This window comes from Humulus lupulus, chromosome X (genome assembly GCF_963169125.1).
Source record: "Humulus lupulus chromosome X, drHumLupu1.1, whole genome shotgun sequence".
Taxonomy (NCBI): Eukaryota; Viridiplantae; Streptophyta; class Magnoliopsida; order Rosales; family Cannabaceae; genus Humulus; species Humulus lupulus.
The window spans coordinates 17,326,596-17,344,667 of NC_084802.1; the positions used below are offsets into that span (position 1 = coordinate 17,326,596).

Consider the following 18,072-nt stretch of genomic DNA (forward strand, 5'->3'; position numbering starts at 1 on the left):
AGGCGGAGTCCGTTACGCCGTGGTAGCCGTCGACTACTTTACGAAGTGGGCTGAGGCAGAACCTTTGGCAACGATAACGTCCAAAAAAGTGCTTGACTTTGTGGTTAAATGCATTATCTGTCGGTTCGGCCTGCCCAAAAAGATCGTTTCCGATAACGGCACTCAGTTCGACAGCGACCTGTTCACCGAATTTTGTGAAAGGTACGGAATTGTGAAGAGTTTCTCCTCCGTGGCCTATCCTCAGGCTAATGGCCAGGTCGAAGCTGTCAACAAGACTCTAAAGACGAGCCTCAAGAAGAGGTTAGATGAAGTGAACGGGGTCTGGCCAGAACAGCTCTCCCAAGTCCTATGGGCATACCGGACCTCGCATCGGACTCCTATGGGTCATACTCCTTTTTCTTTGACCTTTGGGAGTGAGGCAGTCCTCCCCATGGAAATTAAGGTGCTTTCGCATAGGGTCCAGTCTTACGACCAGGACTGCAACCACGAGCTACTGTGCAATTCCCTTGACCTAGTTGATGAAAGGTGAGAAGATTCGCAACTCCAGCTCGCCCACTATCAGCAAATGATCACTCGCTATTTCAACTCCAAAGTCAAAAAGCGCACCTTCAGCGTTGGCGACCTGGTCCTAAGGTGAGTCTTCTTAGCCAGTAAGGACCCCAAAGATGGAGTCTTGGGACCAAACTGGGAAGGACCGTACCAGGTCATTGAAGTCATTAAGGAGGGAACTTATAAGTTAGCTCGGCTTGATGGAGGGACAGTCCCGCGGACTTGGAACGCCATCCATTTAAAGAAATATTATCAATGATTCACTTGTAAGGCCTAGGAGAGCCATTTTTTATGTATTAATGAGAATCAGCTTTTTATGCATGTTTGCAAGTGTAATATAAAGTAACCACGAAAGACCCTTTCCCAGTTACTTGGGGGGCATATGGTACCTGGATATAACCAGGTCTCCTTAATGACTTAGAAGTTGATTCATATCGATTGACCATTGTTTTTCTTAAAAAACGCGAGATATTGATAAGGGTTAACACTAACTAAGTCCTATCCTGGTCCTAACCGGGTCATAAAACTTAGAAGTTGATTTAAATCTATTGATCGTTGTTCTTCCTAAAGAGCTCGAGATATGGATAAAAGTTAACGCAAACTAAGTTTTCAAATTAAGTTCCTGGTCCTAACCGGGTCATAAAACTTAGAAGTTGATTTAAATCTATTGATCATTGTTCTTCCTAAAGAGCTCGAGATATGGATAAAAGTTAACGCGAACTAAGTTTCCAAATTAAGTTCCTGGTCCTAACCGGGTCATAAAACTTAGAAGTTGATTTAAATCTATTGATCGTTGTTCTTCCTAAAGAGCTCGAGATATGGATAAAATTTAACGCGAACTAAGTTTCCAAATTAAGTTCCTGGTCCTAACCAGGTCATAAAACTTAGAAGTTGATTTAAATCCATTGATCGTTGTTCTTCTTAAAGAGCTCGAGATATGGATAAAGATTAGCACGAACTAAGTTTTTCAAGAAATTGTAACCAAAACGCGTAAAGGCAAAAAATAGGATCAATTGAAAGCATTGAATCAAATTGTCTCGAGGTGAAAGCACCTCATGCAAGGGTTACATAAAAAAAATAATATAATAAAGGGCATAAGAGAAGAAACGCCCTAAGCTCTGCCAGATGACCCCTTGGAGGTCGCCGTCTCGCCTTGCTCAGCTGCGCCAGAGCCTTCCCCGGTCTCAGAGGGCGCCTCTTTATCAAGGCGAGCGTGGAACTTCACCAGCAAGCACTCCCAGAGGCTCGCTAACATGAAGGAGAAGTCATTGTCTGGATTGTAGGCCCAGCAATGATAGAATAGATCTTCCAAGGACTTCTCCAAAGTTGTCCGCTCGGCCTCTAGGGCGGCTTGGGCAGCCTGGACCTCAGCTTTCGCGGCATCTAGGTCTGTCCGCAAGGTGGCGAGGGAGGTCTCGAGCTCTTGGACCTTCGAGCGGGTTTTTTCCAACTCGACCTGCGAGGCCGCCAAGGCATCCTTAGCCGCTTGCAGGGTAGTCTGGGGCTTGCCCCTCATGTCCTCGAGCTGAGTTTTGGTCCTGGCAATGCTCCGATGAAGGGAAACGGCGCTCTGCGAAGGTGAAAAGACAATTTCCTTAGAAAGAAAAGAGAGAAAAGCAAGGCAAAGTGTAATGATAAAAACCACAAAAAAAAAAGGTTAGTTAGCTTACCGTCATGGCCATGCCCAATGAAGACTCAAGCACGCCCACCGGGCTCATTGTCTCGATGGCCCGGAGCTCCTTCTCGGTGAACTTGTATATGTGGCTGATGGCGTAGTTAGCCGACTCATACACCGTTCCCCGAAAGGCCTCGGGAATCTTCCCCAGGTCCTGGGGATTGACTGGGATGCGTACATCGGAGGGTACAGTGGTCGAAGTCCCGACCTCCGTTCCTGCGTCCCGGGCGGCGGCCGGAGCCCGCGAAGGGGCGGAGGCATGTTGCTTCCCCCTGCAGCAGGAAGAACCGCTCCTGCGACCTGTGCAGCTGGGGCTTGCTCCTTCTCCTTTGCAGGAGACTTGGTGGGGGTCCCAACGACATTCTTGGACGTCCGGAGCCTCTTCATTCTTGGCCCAGCTGCGGCGTTCCCCCCGAAGATCACACCTCGCAGGCTATCCTCGGGCTCAGACATCTCTTCTGTCAAAACAAAAACATAGTTAGTACGAGTTAGCAACCATACAGAGACAAAAACAAAGGGGTAAAGAGAAAGTCAAGTATATGTATACTAAGGGAATCCTACCCCCCAAGCTAGAAGATGAATCTAAGTTGATTACTTCCCGAGCTGGCACAAGTTCTGGGTCCGAGGCTGACTCAGGGCTAGATTCCTCTACATATTGCCTAAGCCCCGGAGCTACGGCACCCCTCCAGAGTGATGGCCATGTCCGAAGGTTGGTTCCATACTCCTCGAATAGGATCGACCTAAAGGCTAGGGTGTTATCTACTACTATGGTATCCCTAGGCCGGCTATCTTGGTAATCCAGCATAAGCCGGTCGACACAATGGAGCAGGGTTGGGTTCAGGTCCGGATCACTTCGGTGACGATGGACGAGCTGCCTAGGATTGAACCTAGCCAGCGGGGGGTCTGCTGTGGCCCTATCTAGATTCCTAAACATGTAAGGGTTACCTTGGCCAGAAGGACCCGCGGCTGCTCCGGATTGGATCCTCTCCTCGCCCGTCCTTTGGGTGACCTCCAAAGCCCGCTTTCTGTTCCTCACGAGCGGAACTTCATTGTCCTCGTCCTCCTCATCTTCATCTCCCGCGACCTCCTCCACGATGATGGGTCTGGTGTCGCGAGCTGAGGGAAGCCCCCGGGGCCTCTTTAAGTTCAAAGTCTGATTTGGGAAAATCAGCTTGCAGGCCACCATCGTCTCGTCCGTTACGAGCACGCAGTAATCTTTCTCACTGGGGGGCAAGCCCGCCAGTGTCTCGTATTGGGCCCTGAGGGTCACAGATTTCTCTGTCCTCGCGAAGATGGCTGCATGATTGGTCTAAGTCAGAAAGGGATACGGGTGGAGCTAAAATGACACTTAACTTACGAGCTAAGGATAAAAAAACACTTACGAGGACGATTGAAGTAGTGGAGCTCGCAGTTTCTGAACCCCGTCGGCATGAAGAACTAATCCTTGAAGTCATTGGGGTGGATGGGCAGCTTGATGACCACAACCGTATTGGGAAATCGGGTTAAGTAGTAAAACCCGTCGCCTCGCCCTCGCTGATCTGGGCTGGCCTTGAGGCAGAAAAAATATAAAATGTCCGCAGGAGTGGGGACCTCCCACTCGTGCTTCTGAAATAAATACCTCAACCCCACCAACAACCAATAAGAGTTGGGGGGGAGCTGAAATGGGGCCAACCTCACGAAATTCAGGAAGTCAGCAAAATACTGATCCAACGGGAGGAAGGCCCCTGCCTTAAAATGCTCGCCGCTCCAGGCCGCGAACGATTCATCAAGCGGCGCACAGCTCTGCTCGCCTTCCGCGGGAGGTAGGGCAATCACTGACGTCCTCCCCAGCGCAATGTTGTGGGAGAGGAATATCTTATTGATCTTCGTCTGGTCGGTAATCTTTGAGACGATCCTATCCGCCTCAAAAAATGCATCAAGAGCCACCTCGAGCTCCTTCTCCACTGCCGGCCCAAAGCGGGGGATCGGGGAGTCAGGCATCACCGCTTTTCCTTTGTCCTGCTGGGAGGCCGAGCTGCCGACGGTCTTCTGTGGGGCATTCCTCTTTGGTGCCATCTGGTCGCCTAACAAACAATTTTTTTTTTTTTTTGTAAAAGGCGACCTAAGCATGAGGAAGAATCAAAGTGTTATTTGCACAAGCTGAGGTAAGCCCAGCCCGTGGAGAGTGAGACCACGCGGTTCCATTAACACTCGTCTGTGCTCCCAACAGATCCCAGATTACTCAGAATTCGTGTGTCAGGAGGGTCAGGATAGAATTTTCCTTGGGGGGAAAGTTTCAATAGGCAAGGAAGGCAAAACCGCCTGTGAGGCGTGTCCCCTAAGCTACCCGATTTTGCACCTAAATCCTGGATATCTTTGAACTAAAATACCAAAATTCCTCCCCAGAAATTTTCCCCAAAAAATGCATCCTGTGAACCATACTCCCAAACGTTTTCCTACAACAAAACTACCCTAACCTAACAGGCTTTCACCCTTCATACCCTCAAAAAACCAGTAAACCCTTGCATATGGCTACAGTAAATATTTACCTAAGCTACAGTGGAAAATATTTTCAAAACACACATGGTCAGGAGACTTACAGTGTTTGGCTGGGAGGTGGATGAAGGTGTCGCCTAGGTGGGAGCTTCGTCGAAGTGTTTGCTTCCAAAGCTTTGAAGAAATCCTTACGTCTGAGCTTCTTAAGCAACTGAGAATGGCAGTCGCAAAGAAGAGGGTTTCTTTTTCTTTTGAAATGAAGAGAGAAGAAGGAGAGAAGTTCTGAGAAATTTCAAATGAAAGGGTGGCCCATGCGTAGGGTGGACACCCCTTTTATATACGTGAAATGTCACGTATAGAGGGCCAATGGATGGCCCTGATGTGGGATCCAAGGCCCTCCACTCGAAATAACGGCTAGGCATAAGCTAGGCCATTAAATGCGGTTCTCGTAAGACGTACCGTCACCAACCACGATGTTCCACGTATCAGGCGCCTGTGTAAGATGTGGAATGTGAAGAGTTCATAGGGAAGCCTAAAAGCCCCTACTGTGGCCTTATCCGACGTCATATACCACGAACAGGGGCTTGGGGGCAGATGTACGCCCTGATTTTCCCACGGGCTGATTAGCGAGCTGAGTTGTGACCTAATCATGATTATCTCGTGGACATCCCCAAAACTGGAGCTTCCGTCATAAGGTCGTACCTCCTTAGCTCAAGGCAACCCAAGGGTTCACCAAGATTGTCTAAGACTTGAGTCCGGACTCTGAAGGCCGAAGGTCAAGTTAAGTATCCAGCTCGTGGTACGGGCTGGATATGGGGCTATGACCCTTCGTAAAGTCAACACACGCAAGGTAAACATGCATATATCAGACATCACGTGTCTGATATGCCCCTGACTTCTCGGACACACAGCAGGAACGTGCGTATTCAGACACCCACGACTGGGTTGGGTCGTGCGGCCCATTATCTCTTCACCTATTGATTTGACCACACTCATGTGTCAGGTTTAGGAATTAATCATGAATGTCACAGAGTTGATACGATAGGTAAGAAGGTTACGGGATGACCTTCTTACCAACTCCCAGGTGCCTTCTCCTATAAATATGGAGACCCTGGGAATAAATAAGGGTTGGATTATCTCTTGTAAAAAAGACCCTGCAATCAAATATCCAGTATATATCAATAATACTGACTAGTGGAGTAGAAGGATTTTAACCTTTGAATCACTTAAAAACGTGTCTTGAGTCACCTCTTTCATTTTCTAAGATCATATATCTGTTTCGGTTCAACATTTAGCACTAATCTCTTTCTCTTCTTCTCTTAATTACCTGTTGGCGAAGAATCGTGTCAACACATACAGAGATAGACTTATTAGTCATCCATACAAAGATAGACTTATTAGTCATCTACCTCAGAGAGCAGGACTCCACAATCATTTATCTGTGCCTGCATGCATGCATGAATATGCTTATTACTGCTAGGCATACTTATTATGATTTTGTGACATGTTATTACCTATTTATGAGCATGTTGAGTTTTCTTACTAAGTCTCAGCTCACGGGTGCTATGTTGTGCAGGTAAAGGCAAAATAAAGTTGGACCATCCTTGAGTTGGAAAGCTTAGGTGACGATGTGTACATATGCGGCTGCTCGACCACCACGGCCGAGGGTTTAAGGAGGAACTAGGGTTAAACCCTATTTTGTCGCTTAGGTCGGCTAGTTGTAAATCTTTTATTGTAATTAACCTTTAAAATATATTTTGGGATCCTAATGTATACAGTAAACGTTTTAGTGAAACGTTGTATCTTTAACCAAATTTTTTAACCCTATACCGTCAATCACATTTAGTTACACAATTATGGTCAAATGACTCGGTTAGCAAGTTTAGCACTGTTTAAAATGCACAACGTAACCGTCTCTGGGTAGTAGGGCGCTACAATACACATTCTCTCCCCCTCTCACTCTCACTTGTTGGATATTTGGGAACACTTGAGGAATTCTTGAAATTCTTGTGTTTTTCTTGAGAAAAGAAAGATTTGTTGGGCATAGGAGCTGCTGGTAAACATTCAAAGGATTAGGGTTACGAATTTTTTCCCATTTGAGGTAAGGATTTCTGAACTTTTCTGAAGTTCAATGTGGCTTCTAGTTTTGAAAGTTTGATTTTGGGTTTTAAGGAGTTTTTGTTATATCTTTGTGGTTATTTAGTGTTGTGGTTAGTTTATTTAGGTTGTATGGGGCCTTTTACGGTCAAAATCTTGTTGGAAGTACCTGTTTTGTTCAAAATTAGAGTCTGGTTTTTGTAGAAAATTGTAGGGATTTCGATTGGGGAAGAACACTTTTGTTTTGGGAATTTTTGGGTTTCTAGTGACCTAGCGCGACTGTGCTAGGTTGTAGCGCAACCATGTTAGTGTCCCAAAAGAAGTGGAATTTGAATTGGGATTGGGTCTTAAGTTGAGGGGCGCGACCGTGCAAATGCTCTAGAAAGCCCAATTTTTCTGAGGGCGCAACTGCGTCAGGTACCTCAAAAAGCTGTTTTCTTGAGCTTTTAGAGGAAGGTTCGGGGGGCTCGGGAATCTGGTTTAGGAGCCCACTAGAGGGCCCAGGGGGACATTTTTAGTGTCCCGTTTACTACGAACAGTGGTTCCGAGAGTTAGAGTCCAGGTTGGAACTCGAGATCTGGGCTGGATTCCTGATGAATGTATACTTGTATTGTGACTAGGGTTTCTGCAAGGCTCAGGTCAGGGATTGCACTCGGGGTCGTTTCACTATTCACTTGAAAAACAATATAAGAAAACTACACCCAATACGTGAGATATGTGATTAGGGCTTAGCCTGGTTGTTAAATATAGATATGATTAGAGCTCGGACCCCTGTGAATGAGCCTGATTATGATTATGCCTGTGAATATCTGATTAAGCATACTAGAAGTCGTATTTGATTATATGATAAATAGATAAATTGGTTGATTATTCTTGATTGGAAAGCTCGGCTTATAATCTATGGTTGGCACTATGCGTGCAGAACGCAGGCCGCTATGGCTAGGCCACCCCGGGAGTGCAGTATGCACTTGTCTGACTCGGATGCCGCTAGAATAAATAGACGTGTGATATGGATTTGTGTGACTCTGTGGTCGAATACTTGTATGAAGTGTATGTTTGAGTACAATTATTATTGTTGCTATGCTGTTTATATTCTGTGCACTATTTGAATCTGTTGAATAAGTTTTCTTCCTGAGCCTTGGCTCACGAGTGCTATGTGGTGCAGGTAAAGGTAAGGAGAAGCTTGACTAGCCATGAGTTGGAGAGTTTTAGGGGCAGTGTGTACTTATGCAGTCTGCTCTACCGCCACAACCGAGATATCACAGAGGAACTAGGGTTGGACCCTATTTTTTCGCTTAGGTCGGCTTATTCTGTAATCCTTTGAGTTGTAAATAACTTTTAAACTCCTATATTGGGATCCCATGTAAAGACTAAAACTTTTTAATGAAAATGTTTATTCCTTTGGCCAAAATCTTTGATACCTGAGCTATTAATTACTTAATCACACATTTTAGTCAAAATAACTCATTTGGCAAGTCCAACACTATTTTAAACACATGTCGTAACTGTTGGGGTTTTATGCCCTAATTAAAACCCAAATTCTTTGTAATCTCATTTTATTATCAATAAAAGAATAGAAATCATTTTTTGACTTGGTCAATCACTTTGCTCACATGTTTTATTTTCATGATTATTTATTTAATATAAACTTCTATTAAATCCCGAGCATATAGCTAATCTTATTTATAGTGACGTAATCACAGTGGAATATAAATATGATTATATGTTCACAAATAAGTTAGTCCTAAGATTAGTCAGTGCACCGGATTTACACTGACTTGCCAATCTACGATATGATCTACTTACACATTACAGTGTTATGTTCTTTCCAGAACATTAGCAAAGTAGATAAGATCGGATGTATTTGTTACATCAGACAGGACCGATATTGACAGTTGATAAGATAAGTAAACATACCGTTATTATCTATTCTAGTCATATCATATAGTTGACCATAGGTCAATTCAATCTCAATTCTGAGTGGTTAGTATTCAAACTGATTGTATTATTTGAGTTCTTTGACTTGTTCGTTACCAGCTTACCCTACGGACTAGCCCATACTTACATCTTGGGAACTCGGTAGTATAATTGAGTGGGAGTGTTAATCATAGATATGAACATCTATAGCTTCTGATGAAGAAGTGAAACGATGGTTTCCTTTTAGTTTGGTTCAAGGTGTTAAATGATAGAGATCTCATTTCAGTAATTAAATTAGTTTACTGAAATATCATTTACAAGGAACTAAGTGTTTTAAGGATAAAATACAATGAGGGGTAAAACGGTATTTTAGTCCTATCTCATTGTAGACCGTCTATAGAGGATTGAGTGACAATTATGGTTGTAACAATGGATAATTAATAGTGTATCTATATTTGTTATAGAGCGTTCTATGAATTCAAGAGTGCAATTCCAAGTCTATAGTGGAGTCACGAGGAATTAATAAGTTAGTAAATTTATTTGTTAGATTTATGATAACTTATTGGAGCTTGATTTCATAAGCCCATGGTCCCCATTGTACCTTGGATAAAATCATCTAGATAGTCTCAATTAATTGATTTAATCATCAATTAGAATTATCAAAGTTGACCAGGTCAATTTTGGATAGTTTCACAGAGTTGTGTAATTTTGAGAAGAAAAGAGAAATTATGGCAAATTTATTAATTAAGATAAATTGGTATCTAAATTAATAAATAAATTTAAATCAAGGTTCAAATTATAAATAATTAATTTGATAAAGGATTTAAATAATTATTTAATTAATTAAATCAATAGAAAATAATACATGCCTTGATTTTAAGTCCAATGGGCTTATAATCAAATGGGAAATTTCACGGGCCTATAGCCCATGATAATTTCGACCTAGGGCTTCAAAATGGCTGTTATTTTATTGATTTTTTAATTAAATTAAATGGCCTAATTGAGTCTATAAAAGGAGTGCTTATAGAGAAGTCAAAATAAGGGTTTTTGATAAGTCAGATTTTCTGATAGTTTTATATTCTCTCTAAACACAAGTCCTTTTCTAAGCCTCTTTGTATTTTCTCTTCTTCTCTCTATATCTATCTCATGTGTTGAGAATTGCCCACACTAGTCTAGGTGGTTCTAAGGATACATTGGAAGATCGTGAAGAAAATAGAAGATCGGTTCAGTTTCTTGATAATACTCTGCGATAGAGAGGATACAAGAGTTAGAGAAACTGAAGGAAGGACTCTTAATTTCGCTGCGTATACTGTAAGTATTCTATTTTTGTTTCTCTTTGAATTCAATTTTAGAAACATGTTTTAGGCTATCTCGTATTAATTTGTTTAATATTAGATATACATGAAAATAAATAAAGATCCTGTATAAGTTTTTCCAACAGTAACGATCCCTTATTAGTAGGGTGTTACACTCTGATACCAAGTTATAACGCCCATGATGGCCAAGACCATTACACTATGTATTTTAAATAGTACTGAACTTGTTAATAAAGTCATTTGGACATAAACGTGTAACTATAAGTAATTAACGAATTATGGTTAAAAAATTTGGTCAAAGAAATATTTAATTTCATTAAAAGTTTAAGTTCATACATGGGATCCCAAAATAAACATTTAAAAAGTCATTTACAATCAAAAAGGTTGGTTACAACACAAGCCGGCCTAAGCGGCAAAATTATGGTTTAACCCTAGTTCCTCTGTGAATCCCCGACTGTGGTGGTCGAGCAAGCTGCATATTTACATGTCGCCATCGCAGCTCTCCAACTCATGGCTGATCTAACTTCCCTTTTCCTTTACGTGGTCCACATAACACACATGAGCTAAGACTCAACAAGAAAACATAAACATGCTCATAAGCAATTAATAATATATTACAGAGTCATAATTAGCAAGCCTAGCAGTAATAACCCTACTCATGCATGCATTCAATTCAGATAAGTGACTATAGAGTCACACCGGGGCTCGTTGCCCTAGGATAAGTGAATGTAGAGTCACCCTTGGCCCCATTTCCCTATCCTCTATATAACCAGCCTTAGAGTTGGCCAAGCGTACCTAGCACTTTATTATCTAAGCGACCATAGGGTTCAGTCAAGCGTATACCACTCTCCTGGATAGGTCTAACCATACCAGCCTGCGCTCAGCGCGCTATTGCCACCCTTGACTCATAAGTCAAGCCTTTCAATCAAGTAAAACAGATAAGCATGCATTATATATTACAAGTATGCACAAAATAATTAACATGTCTAATAAAACATTCCAAGCATGGTCATAACCATGTTCAATAACCGGGTCAAGCCTTAATCACTTATTGGGTGCAATTTTCTTACCTCTGGTCCAAGCACTGGATAAATAAAAATGACCATCGAGCACGATCCTGTCCAGAGCCTTAGCGGTAACCTAGTCACAATCATAAATAATATCCTTATTATGATTCAATCCCATAAATAAATTCGGGGACCAATCCCGTGCCCTCGGGACCTCCAATTCCACCCAACGGGGTGGTGGAATCGTCCCCTAAGCCCCAAAGTTCTTCCCAAGCTCAAAAATGAGGCTTGCTGAAATTGACATAGGGCAAGGGCGCCCAAACAAGTTAGAGAGTTCCCAGGAACTCCCCCCCCCCCCCCCCCCCCTCGCAGTTGCGCAGGGGCCCCCAAGAAAGTTAGAGAGCCCCCAAAGGCCTCCTTTGCTTAGCGCCGGGGCGCCCAAACCCAGGGCAACAACGCCACCTCACAAACCCATAATTTCTAGGTTTTTCCTGCATTTTTTCCCGAACTCACAACCTCAAATCAGTCCACAAACTCCAATCAAGGCTAGAGCTGAGCCCCAAAATCACAATAAGACACCCCAAGCAACATAAAAACACCAAAGGTTCAACCAAAAACACTTTGAACCTCAAACTCACCCTTTGAGTTCCAAGAACTCAACTCCTCTCCAAATATGAAATTCAAACCATAGAACATAAATTTCTAGCTGCAAACAGCCCTCCCAAACCAATTCAAATAAGTTAATAGCCTCAGAACATCAAATTAAACTTCCTAGACCTCAAGAATTCCAACCATCATACCACACTCCAACATTCCGCAAGAACACCATAACATTAGGAAAAACTCAAGAAATGCTTCATAAATTTACCTTTGCTATGGCATTTTGAAATTTCCCCCACCTCTGCTGATCCTCGCTAGCTCCTAATCTTCGCAAGAGAGCCCAAATTCCACAATGATTTTCCTAGAACAAGTTTGCTTCACTTGTTATTTTAACTCCCAAAACCCCTCCAAAGAGGTAATCAAGAGAGAGAGAGAGAGAGAGAGAGAGAGAGAGAGAGAGAGAGAGAGAGAGAGAGAGAGAGAGAGAGAGAGAGAGAGGGCTTAGACTTTGGCTAAGATGACTCAGCCCAAGGGTCAAAATGACCAATTTACCCTCTCTCAAGCCAATGCCCATTTAACCAAACCAAGGGCATTTCGGTTTTTTGCCACAATTTCCCACTAATCATCAATTAACATCATATTTCCCAATTAATTCAAATATTCCCAAATGATCACCAAACAATTCCCATTACTCGATAAATCTTGGTAATCTACTAAATTACTAAAATACCCCTAGGCTCTCTCCGAGTCGGGTATTTAATCCGTTGTGACCTTTCCACTAACTTGCTCACTAGGATCGTCTTGTGCCGAGTAACCTAAATATATCCACATAATAATGTGGTCTCAATCAAAAATCACATATATTTACGAATATATCCTCAATCGGTCAAAATTACAAAAATGTCATTCTAATTAGACCCACATGCATATTTAATGCACTTACATGCATAAACAATGATATCATAATACAACTCATGTAATCATGCATATAATCATAAACATGCACATAATATCTATTTATGCCCTCCCGACACACTAATCAAGACACTAAACATGATTAGCAAATTTGGGATGTTACACCACCCCTATTAAATGTCTAGTCAATTTCGTTCGGGGAGTGAATGAGATTTTTGGGACTGAATATTTGAGATGGCCCATTGTTGGGGACATTCGTCGCTTACTTCAAATGGGGGAGGTGTGTGGTTTTCCAAGCATGTTAGGAAGCATTGATTGTATGCACTGGGAATGGAAAAATTGCCAAGTTGCATGGAAATGCCAATTCACGCGAGGTGATCACGACAGACCAACAATCATGCTCGAAGCAGTTGCGTCACAAGATCCCTGGATATGGCATGTATTTTTTGGTGTTCCGAGATCCAATAATGATATCAACGAGCTAAATCAAACCCCATTATTCACTGACATCTTACAAGGGCAAGCTCTAAGAGTTGAGTTTATGATATATGGCACACAATACAACAAGAGGTATTATCTAGTAGGTGGTATCTATCCAGAGTGGGGTACATTTGTTAAAACTATCCCATTGCCTTAAGGAGAGAAAATAAAATTATTTGCCTGATGCCAAGAAGCGGTATGCAAAGATGTTGAGCGAGCATTCAAAGTACTTCAATCTCGCTTTGCTATTGTACGAGGACCAACACGTTTTTGGCAAAGAGATGTTCTCAAAGATATTATGTGTGTATGCATCATATTGCACAACATTATTGTCGAGGATGAAAGAGATGCATATGAGAGTTTGTTTGATTTTAATTATGATGATGTCCCCACCGACACCCTAATGGTTGAAGTATTGCATAGACCTATTTATGACTTCTAGACAATGCTTCAAGGGAATGTTAAAATTCGTGACAGAAACATTCATCACAATCTTCAGGGGAGGACTTGGTGGAGCACATATGGTCAAAATTTGGAAATAATTTTAATTAGCATTTTTTTAATTATGTTAGATTGATTAATTATGATTGTTATATTATAAGCTCCTTTAAATTTTGTCTAATTTAAATTTTGTGTAATATTTATTTATATTAATATATGAATTTAAAAACATTTAGTGTGACAATATTTATAATTACAAATTATTATATTAAATAATAATATGTGAGACCATAGTTGACAATTTTTTAGCGACTTAACATTGGAACATTTTTATGAAAAATGTTGCCAAAAATAATGTGGATGAAAGAGAAAATAAAAAATTATATTTTTAGATTATTTGGACATTTTAGACAACCAATGGGGGTATATCCACTATTGGAGTTGCTCTAAGGGAAATATTGTAAAAAGGCTTATATATGTGGCCCATAAAAAGGCTTATATATATACCACATAAGCATATGATATTTATAAACTACAAAAATTGGATCATAAGATAGTTTCATCATATTCCTTAATTAAAATATATATATATATGTGTGTGTGTGTGTGTGTGTTTTTGGCATGTTTTTTACATTTTGGCCCCTTGAAATTGTATTCTGCCTCTACTGCCACAAAGTTGCCTAAAATTCTAAGAAATTTGATGTTACAAAAGACCAATAAAAGATTGATACACAGCATATATATATGGCTACTAAGTGCCAATTTTATTATATTATATATAATTTATTTAGTTTAAGAGTACAAACACAGTACATGTATCACGATATTTATTCCAATATATATAACCAACATAACTAAGAAAACGACATCATTTTTCTTTTCATATAAATATATATATATATATATATATATGTTTAGGTGGTTAATTGTATCCTCCTCGGCCAATGGAATTATATCCACTGCGGCCATCTGTTTCATAGCTTTCTTCTAGAATCTTTCGACCTGCCAAATTTTTTTAATTATGAGTATTATACTATAATTAAGGCACTTTATTACATATATGTGTAGACTGACCATACTCACTATAATATATTAAACTATTATTACTGCTAAAATCTGTTTTCAATGGTTCATAAAGTTTGATGCACTTTTATTAACTACGGGTTATTTATGTTTTAGCAAGATTATTTGAATACCTCACACACGTAACACACAGGTACATATATATATAGGATTTTTTCTTTATACATCATTATTTAATTAGTTTCAATGAAAACACTTTATACTACCTGACATGTTAATTATTGATCAAAATTCCATCAAAAAACCCAGAATTTAAAATATTAACAAAACAACAAGCGTGTTTGTGACAAATAAATGTATATATATATTATACTAACCAAGTTTTTCTGGGACTACATCAAACGCAGTAGCCACCTCTAGGAAGATAAGCATCAAAGCCAAAACATATATAAATATCACCATGATTTTGGTTGCTATAGATACAGGCTCCATGCTTTTCAAGAGAAAAAAAGAAGATGAGAGTTTATTATAAGTTAATTGCACTACTTCGATTAAGCTTTGGTTTATTAAGTCTTGCCCATACATTTGAAGTATTTATAATCGATATAGTAGAGTACATTTTTAATGTCATTAAGTTGGGAAAATTCAAAAGTGGGACTATTAGTTTTCAAAACAAGATAAGATCAATTTACATATGCATTGATTCCCGGTCAAGTACATCCGTTGATTTTTGCCATATTAGAGCCATGATTTCTTTGATAGTGATCGAACCCCATTATTTAAACTTCAAGTGTGGTGTGGTGTGAAAATACCCCAACATTATTAGTTGGATAAATTTGACTTTGGTTTTCATTATTTTTACTTCATGAATGTGGAATTGCTATTTTCTTGTAGTGAATATTTTCAATCAAATTGTATGTCAAGACTTGGCATCTTCACTCAAAGTGGAGCTTCGACTCATATAGCAACACTAAAGAAAAATGAGAAAATGGAGAAGAAAAATGAGGAGAAAAAATTAAAACCAAAATCCTTCCAAATTGGAGAGAAAACTAGAAAGAAAATGTGTGAAACTTTTATATTACTAAAAAGGCCTTTAAAACTTTAATAAAAATAACAAAAAATTTGAATATTACAAAATATCATTATAATAATAATATATAATACATAATCTTCATTTTTATTAAAAACATTATCATTTATGTTTAAAAATGTTATCATATTATATATATTTAAAAAATCATAAATCATATTTTTGTTTAATTTTTCATTTAATATGTTTATGTCTTTTTTTTAATATATAATAGTGTTTATTTATTTGAAATTTATATGATAATGATACAAATTTAATAAAAATAATTAATAAATTCTATAAATAGAATTAAGCAAATGTGCATTCACTACAAGAAAATGGGGTCTTTACCTACCAATTGTAAAGTGTAGGTAAAACTAGCCTAATGGTGGGTAATATGGTTTACCTACCAATATTGAACTGGTAGAGATTGGTAGGTAAAAGTTAGTGGGGAAAGAGTCTTTACCTACACTTATTAATACTGGTAGGTAAAAGAATCAGTGGACCCCACTAAGTTATAAATCAATTGATGAGTCATCAGATGACGTGTTTGATGACATGGCATCCTACGTGTATGTTGACATGGTTTTTGTAGTTTTACGTGTCTGATGACGTGACATCATATGTGGCATCCTGCATGTCATCATATGTGGCATCCTGCGTGGCATCCTACGTGGCATCCTACGTGGCATTCTGTGTGGCATCATATGTGGCATCCTACGTGGTATCATTTTATTAACCCACATAGCATTATTTTATTGGTTTGTTACACAATTTATATTTTGTTCAAATTTAATGGTTATGTGTAGGTAAAAGATAATAACAGTTATTTGTAAATGTTCTATATTAGAAATAAACTAGAAAAAAACCATTCAATACTAAAATAAGTCATAAAGTTATCATTTTAAGGTTACCCCTACCAAAATAAAAAAAAAAAACTTCATAAAGTTCATTCTTTAGTAAATTAATGTAAATAAACTAAGAATCATCTTGTGACTCTCGAACTTAAATAGATGGCGACTCTCTTAAATTTGCATCTGAAGCTTGGTCTATTGGAGGTGGTGGAGGCGGTGCCATCAAATTGTTAATATCGATGGATCAGCATCTGGAGTTAAATCAGTCCACCCTGCCTTTTCATTTTCTTCTGCAGCATATATCTTCAAGAATTCTCCCTTGAGCCCAACCTAGAACCATGTTAAACAATACGAAATCCACTTTAAAATCCCAACCTTAAATATATCAAATAATGATAACTTATTAAAGGGTGTCTAGAATTTTTGCCTAAAAAATTCAAATACAATTTTTTTTCGTCTTTTTTGAAACAAAACATCGACTTTTAGTGAGAGATGTCTACTAGATACCATTATCTACCTGGATAAAAAGTGAATTTAGGTGCAACACCATTTAACTGACTAGCAAATCATCCAAAAGGGAGAAAACAAAAATATATTAAAGGGAGCCAACAACTTTTACTTTCACAGCCAACACAAAGGAAATGAAACCTTGAAATTGAACACACCTGGTAGGTCCATAAAGACTTTGAGAGGTCTATATCCCCATTTTGAAATCCAGTAAGTTTAACTTGCCCTCTAAACCTTGCTCCGTCTTTCTCCAAGAATGCACCATAATTCTGTATCATAGATTAGATGCACCATATAAATATAAGATAACAAGTGACAATAAAATGTCATATGTACTTGGAACTTCTATAAAGAGTACCATTAGGCAGTATATGATTAGAAAGAAATAAAATTTCCAATGAAGGAGAAGAGGACACGGGAGTTATCTGGGAAAAAGTTAAGCCTTGGTTGGCTGTATGGATTTTCAAGTGTAAGCATTTTAAGGCATAATCGTTCTCAATGCTTCTCGGTCATTGGTATTTGTGGTTGTAATGAGTTAGTTTTTGTGATAGTTTTTATGTTTTACGTCTTACTAGATGTATTAGATTGAAGTAGTCTTTCAAAGGCTGTCTACAGTAATACACAGCATATCATCCATTATTAATACAAATTTGTTTCACATAAAAATTAATAATAATAATAATGATGATAACAATAACTTATACATAATGTACCATTAAAACTCATAAGCAAACTATGAAAAAGATTCAGAAAGAAATTAAAACATTGGCTTGGAACTTGTATCTTAGTGATCGGGAAAGTTAAGTGCTAAATTCCATGTAAGGAAGTAGGGAAATAAAAAGGGGTGTCACACAGTTTTAACAGCCATAAAAGGAAAATAATAATAATGAGATTTTATAAGATATTAGCTTACCATCCATCCCAATTTTTAGTCCAAAGCGTGGGTTTGTTATAGGAATTTGGCCTATAACCGTCACAGTAGTATCCATTGCATGCATCTATCTGTAAATGAAGAAAGTAATTTATGAAAAACAGCATATTAAGATACCACACTTGATAAAATTTAACTGCCACTACTCTGAAAGTTTCACCTGTCCCTATACATTCTTACAGCCATAATATATAAGTTCAGAAAATTTAAAGCATT

General features: G+C 39.2%; 1 protein-coding gene and 1 long non-coding RNA gene across 2 annotated transcripts; both read right to left on the minus strand.

The window, feature by feature from the left end:
• Positions 1-14,211: 14,211 nt before the first annotated feature.
• On the minus strand, positions 14,212-15,089 carry LOC133803427 (uncharacterized). Its single transcript, XR_009877940.1, has 2 exons — positions 14,873-15,089; positions 14,212-14,474 (listed from the first exon to the last, which is right to left on the minus strand). It is a non-coding gene; the product is annotated as an uncharacterized LOC133803427 (long non-coding RNA).
• Positions 15,090-16,631: 1,542 nt separating this feature from the next.
• On the minus strand, positions 16,632-17,276 carry LOC133804547 (beta-galactosidase 9-like). The gene is made up of 2 exons (XM_062242702.1): positions 17,084-17,276; positions 16,632-16,748 (listed from the first exon to the last, which is right to left on the minus strand). Exons 1-2 carry the CDS (start codon positions 17,201-17,203, stop codon positions 16,641-16,643), a joined length of 228 nt encoding a protein of 75 aa, XP_062098686.1. The 5' UTR covers positions 17,204-17,276; the 3' UTR covers positions 16,632-16,640.
• Positions 17,277-18,072: the final 796 nt, after the last annotated feature.

What these genes read in the sequence shown, in the direction of transcription:
- LOC133804547 (XM_062242702.1), bottom strand. Translation starts at nt 17,203, where the DNA reads ATGATACAGAATTATGGTGCATTCTTGGAGAAAGACGGAGCAAGGTTT. An exon ending in AGTCTTTATGGACCTACCAG is followed by an intron (nt 16,749 to 17,083) that starts GTGTGTTCAATT and finishes ACATGGTTCTAG; the next exon opens with GTTGGGCTCAAGGGAGAATT.